The sequence below is a fragment of the Apis florea genome, unplaced genomic scaffold (assembly GCF_048593485.1).
Source record: "Apis florea isolate Af1SG1 unplaced genomic scaffold, ASM4859348v1 contig_1914_pilon, whole genome shotgun sequence".
NCBI classification, from domain to species: domain Eukaryota; kingdom Metazoa; phylum Arthropoda; class Insecta; order Hymenoptera; family Apidae; genus Apis; species Apis florea.
Window position 1 is genome coordinate 907,576 of NW_028256504.1, and position 5,669 is coordinate 913,244.

At 25.0% G+C, this 5,669-nt stretch overlaps 2 protein-coding genes across 4 annotated transcripts in view; both read left to right on the top strand.

The window, feature by feature from the left end:
• Window positions 1-2,757, top strand: part of LOC100871382 (uncharacterized) — a 33,339-nt gene extending 30,582 nt beyond the window's left edge. For all 3 annotated transcript variants that reach the window (XR_015294159.1, XM_003693664.4, XM_003693663.4), the window contains exon 7: window positions 1,093-2,757. Coding sequence is in view for 2 of the 3 variants with exons in the window: in XM_003693664.4 (XP_003693712.1) it covers window positions 1,093-1,196 (104 nt within the window). In the remaining variant the exon portion in view is untranslated. The remainder of the gene's footprint in view (window positions 1-1,092) is intronic.
• On the top strand, window positions 2,722-5,155 carry LOC100865789 (glutaminyl-peptide cyclotransferase). Its single transcript, XM_003693699.4, has 6 exons — window positions 2,722-3,169; window positions 3,324-3,467; window positions 3,680-3,949; window positions 4,018-4,179; window positions 4,240-4,465; window positions 4,545-5,155. The coding sequence occupies exons 1-6, from the start codon at window positions 3,074-3,076 to the stop codon at window positions 4,694-4,696; spliced, it is 1,050 nt and encodes a 349-aa protein (XP_003693747.1). The 5' UTR covers window positions 2,722-3,073; the 3' UTR covers window positions 4,697-5,155.
• The last annotated feature ends 514 nt before the right edge of the window (window positions 5,156-5,669 follow it).

A 5,669-nucleotide genomic window follows, 5' to 3' on the forward strand; every position in this document is an offset into this window, starting at 1 on the left:
ATTATAATTACGCATCGATAAAATACAAATAAAAAATGAATTTTATTTAATTCAATTTTCATCATTCAAAGATATAAAAAAAATATATATATTAATATATAGCTTGAAAATAAATTCAAATAAAAATCAATATATTAATTAGCGATTTTATTACAACTTATTGCAATTTATTGCAACTACTGCAATATACTTTACTGCTTTTTATTTATCTTAAAACTAATAATATGTTACATCGAATTTACCGATAATATTTATCAATAGTCTCTGATTTCCGCATTCGCGGAATTCATGTAAAGTTACGGTCACAATGAAATCCAATTTACGCCGATACTCACGAAGATGAATAATCAACAACATGCTTTATCTCACAAAGGGGAAACGTTGTGTTTCTAGTATGATTGTTTAGAACGAAAAAAAAACGTGTTAAATTTATCTTTCCTTGTTGTCGAATCGAATAATGAATAACAATATTTATAGAAGAGAAAGTTATTAGTGAAACTTGTTTGTAATTATCGGATAGATTTAAAATACTAAAAATTCGAAATTGAGTAGTTATGGTTATAAAAAGATCGGAAACGCTACAGCGAAAGCAATTGGAAAACAATTTTCTTGGAAACAAATGTAAATAATCAATTGAAACGTTTTATATTTGTTTATCTTAAATGATTAGAATTATTTAACAATACTCGCGAAAGTAGCTCTTAATGTATTATAATCTTTTCGTATTAAATAATTCGAAGTTTCTCGATAACGGTGTCTTTTACACACAGTCAGAGAAAATTATACATTTTAAAATTTATATATTGGATAGAATTGTTGAAAAATTTAACAAAAATATATCAGAATTGATAGATAAATTTTATATTTCAAGTATCAAATGAAAATACATTATCCTATATATTTATTCTCTTAAATTCTGTCTAAGCGCTTCGTTTAAAAGTTCTTAAAAATTGCAATTTGTCCACTGATGCTAAAATGTTTTTTAAATAACTACCTAGTATTCTGTAGAACGTATTAATTACATTTAAAAATCATCATCTATATGGCAATCAAATTAATATTACTATTTTTTTTTTTTTTTCGTACTTTTAGTATATCCTCAAAAGCAACAATACGCTTATGCTGGTTATCCGGCACCGGCGGCGTATCCAGGACCTTATTATCACGGATCGCAGTACGGACCCTACAACTACTGAAGAAGATCTGTATCATCTCTGTCAACGGAGGAAAGAGTCTAGAGCGCGGAGTATATTCTGAAACGTGCTCAAAATGAATAAAACATTAAATATATCTGGTAAACGATGATTCCCTAAGGGAATGATAAAAAAAAAAAAAAAAAGAAAAAATGGAAAAAAAAAATGAAACGAACAAAAAACGAGGATTCCTGAAGGTCGATCGTAAATCCCAAACCGTGCCTGCACGAGAGAAGAAAAAGAAAAGGCAGAGAAGAAGGACGACCTTGGGTCCCACCCTAGACATAATTTATCACTTACTTTAAACGCCACGTTACGGACGTTCTGGTGCATATAACCGTCTGGGTCCCACGATCTTCCATCTCTTTCAGTTTTCTCTTTCAGCAGGTGTCTGTTTTGGTACATGATCGCTCGCACGGGGCTCGCGAAAAAGACAGTTGCTCAAAAACAGTCCGCGTACTTAGAACTGAGATGATTAACATGTAATGTTATTTTTTTTCTTTCTAAAATCTAATATTTGTACTACATTACTCTTTGTACGTGCTGATCGCGCTAGGACAATAATAATAGTAATGATAATAATAATAATAATAATATAATATTAATAATAATAATAATAATAATAATAATAATTGCATTTTGAGCGTGGGAGAGATATATTTGATTATATATTTAATTAATTGGCTATATGATCTTTCTCAGGGGAATGAGAAACGATTTATCGTTCGACATTTAACCATATAATTAATAACAATATCTCGATGTCGAATTTCTGAAAGTACTACATGACTTTAGAGGTTAACCGTCAATTCTTAAAGTGCCTTACTTTCAGTTACCTTTTATTTTTATTGTAAATTGCGAATATCGTATTGTTAAATAATCTATATTTGAATTTTAACGAAAAAGTTTGTAAATTATTATAAGCAGAATAATTGTGAATAAAGAGAAATCGGTAACTAAAAGTAAGAGTTAATAAATTGAGGAGAAAGTGCGTCAAATAAATATTGAAATTTTTATTTGTTTTAATAGAAATTTCAATCGTGGTTGTTGTAAAAAAAATTCGGCATATATGGTGCAAGAAAAATATTCGTTAATTATATATAGATCAATCTAAACGGCAGAAAATATAAAATAGGTGCATTTTATCATTTATAAATATCATATTTTATAATAAAATTCGCATCATCGATTCACTAGATTTTCTAACATATATATATAGATCTTTTTTTTCTCAATAACTACATAAAATTTGTTCCGGTATCTTTACGTATGGTATTAAGAAATAATAAAAATATTTCAATTATTTTATACATATTCCTTTAAGTAAATAAATTAAATTAGATTTATTCCAAATACTACTTTTTACAATTGTTATAATTATACTGTGAAACTTAGATAAATGAATTAAAAAAATAATAGTGTAAGTATAACTGTTTGTTTATGTACATTCGGAATCGTTTATTGTTTCTAGAAACAAATACTATAAAGAGTTCTAACCCTTTATGAATAAAAGGTGCAACGTATCATTAAAAGTTGTTTAATATATTTGATACGTTAACGTAAACGTGTGAATTATTTTCTTTTATTTACCTGTCAAATTCCTATTTAATCCTATTCTTCTTTATCTTAGAGAACGACGATTTGTAAAATTAAACCGGTCTTATTTTCATTTATTTCTTTCTATAAAATACAAATTTCAAAACATATAAAATAGAAAATATTTTTAAATATTGAATTGGCATATATAATTAACCAATAAAAATCAAGAATTCTATCAGTCATGTAAGAGTTTCAAGATGGCGACGTGAATTTAACATCTACAATGGCTACTTCGCGGCATTCATTGTCAGTTCAGTATAAGTTTGTAACGGTGTAGGAAGATGATGAACTTTATTTCGCAATTTTTTTTAATTTCTATCAGTATTTTAATAATCGACTCAAATATTGTGACACAAAAAAGTTTTCAAAATGAAAAGGTATGTAATACGCGCAATCTGAATACTTTTTATCGTTTGTTCATTTTTATTTAATCCTTTCACTTTTGTTATTCATCTCTAAAAGACATCTTTCGCAATACATTTCATTGATTATCGTTAAAATACATCAGTTACAGTCATGAAATGATTCCAGTACAATCACAAGTCGACCGAGTTATCAAGAAATCAAATAATCAAATTGTCAAATCTGTCAAATGTTAGTCATTTAAATGAAATTTTAGATAACATATGCATTGTGAGAATTGTTGGAACACCAGAACATACAAAAGTAAAAAATGTAAGTTGAAATAATGTCTATAACAGAAATATTATAAAAACAATATAATTCAGTAATATTTTTAAATTACATTTATAATATATATAGTAGAATTGATTTTAGAATTATGATTTTAAAAATTCTAATCTAATACAAAATTTATATATAAGTATGATGTAACTCTAAAAAAAAACTATTTATTGATAAGACAAACTTTGTTTTTTTTTACATAGTATATCAAGAAGTCATTGGAAGATCTTAATTGGACTGTGGAAATTGATAGTTTTAAAGATAATACTCCAATTTTTGGTCCTTTAGAATTCAAAAATATAATTGCAAAGTTAAATCCCAACGCAAAAAGATATTTGGCATTGGCTTGCCATTATGATTCAAAGTATACTAAAGAAAGGAATTTTATTGGTGCTACAGATAGTGCAGTACCATGTGCTCAAATGATTAATTTAGCTAAAGTTATGAAGAATTATTTAGAATCTATAAAAAATGTAAGTGAAATTTTATTGATAATTTTTATTTAAAATATATTATTATAATTGTTCTTTCTTGCTTTCAGAATGATATCAGTTTAATGTTTATATTTTTTGATGGTGAAGAAGCTTTTAAAGAATGGGGTCCAAAAGATTCTATCTATGGTGCAAAGCATTTAGCTAAAATTTGGCATAATAATTATACTAATTTTAAAGATGGAGAAAATATTTCTGAATTAGATAAATTAGTAAGTATTAATAAACATGTAAAAACGTTTATAAATATTTATTTTCATTTTTTTTTATAGGATTTACTAGTTTTGTTAGATTTAATAGGTGCACCAGATCCAACATTTTATAATTACTTTAGCAATACAGAAAAATGGTATTCCATACTAATAAACGCTGAAACTAAATTAGCTTCTTTAAGAAAGTTTGAGTCATATTCTTATGGACAACCTACACAAACGTACTTTCAACCATATTCTGTAGAAGCCTATATTGAGGATGACCATATTCCTTTCTTACATCGTGGTAAATATTAACTTCTGTATATATATATATATATATATATTGTATAGTGTATTTATTTCTTATAAAATATTTGTTTCAGATACTCCTATCCTTCATTTGATACCGTATCCTTTCCCAATTGTTTGGCATAAATCAAGTGATAATCGTAATAACATTGATTTAAAAACAACAGAAAATATAAATAAAATTCTAAGAATTTTTGTAGCTTCATATTTACATATTAATATATAATTCCTAATTAAGAAATTTTTATATTGTTATAAGACATTTATTTTTAATATTGCATAACAATATTATAGAAAAATAATATAAAATAATATAATAATAATAATATAAATAATATAAAATTAAATAACATATATACGTAAAAGTAATGATATTTTATGATAAACTTTGAACAAAAATTTGAAATTATTTTTAAGATTAATTTATAACTTTTATAGTTTGAAAATTTATATGTTGCAATTTTGTACTCTATACATATGCCTTTTGTAAGATAAATTATTGTTAAACAAATTATTGTAAATTTAATATTATGTATTTATATGTACAAATTTACATATATAAAAATAGAAAAAACTCATGTATATGAAAAAAAATAAGATATTAATTTTTTATTATAAATAAAATATCTTTTTTTTTGAATGATAAGCGAAATAATTTCAATAAAAATATAAGTTTAATATGGAACGAATTATAATTGCAAATATTCTTTTAAATATGAATGTGAAAATGGAAACAAATATAGTATTGAGGAAATCAAACACGTGACTTCCGGATACATGTTTAGAATAAGAATTCAAATATATCTCTGATGAAATTTTATACATAATCGTATTATGTTTAATTTTTAATATTATATATATATTCAAAAATTTGACCTATTATGTCATTCGCAATATATCAAAATGTTATTTTATTTTTTCTTAAAATATAATTGATTTTAAAATTTAATTTTGATTAATTTTACATTGTAATAATTTATATAAAAAATATAAATTAATAATTTATCTTTTTTAAATAATGAATTATTATAAAAGTTTTAAAACAGAATACTATTGTAAAATATTTTCACGAGTATAACGGTCAATGATTGAATAAAGTGAAAGTGGGTATTCTATTGCGAGGTTTGGCAGGCCTGATCGAGGTCATTGTTCGTACGGGCGCGCCCGACTAGGCTTTCGTTCCAACTCCAGCCGAACGT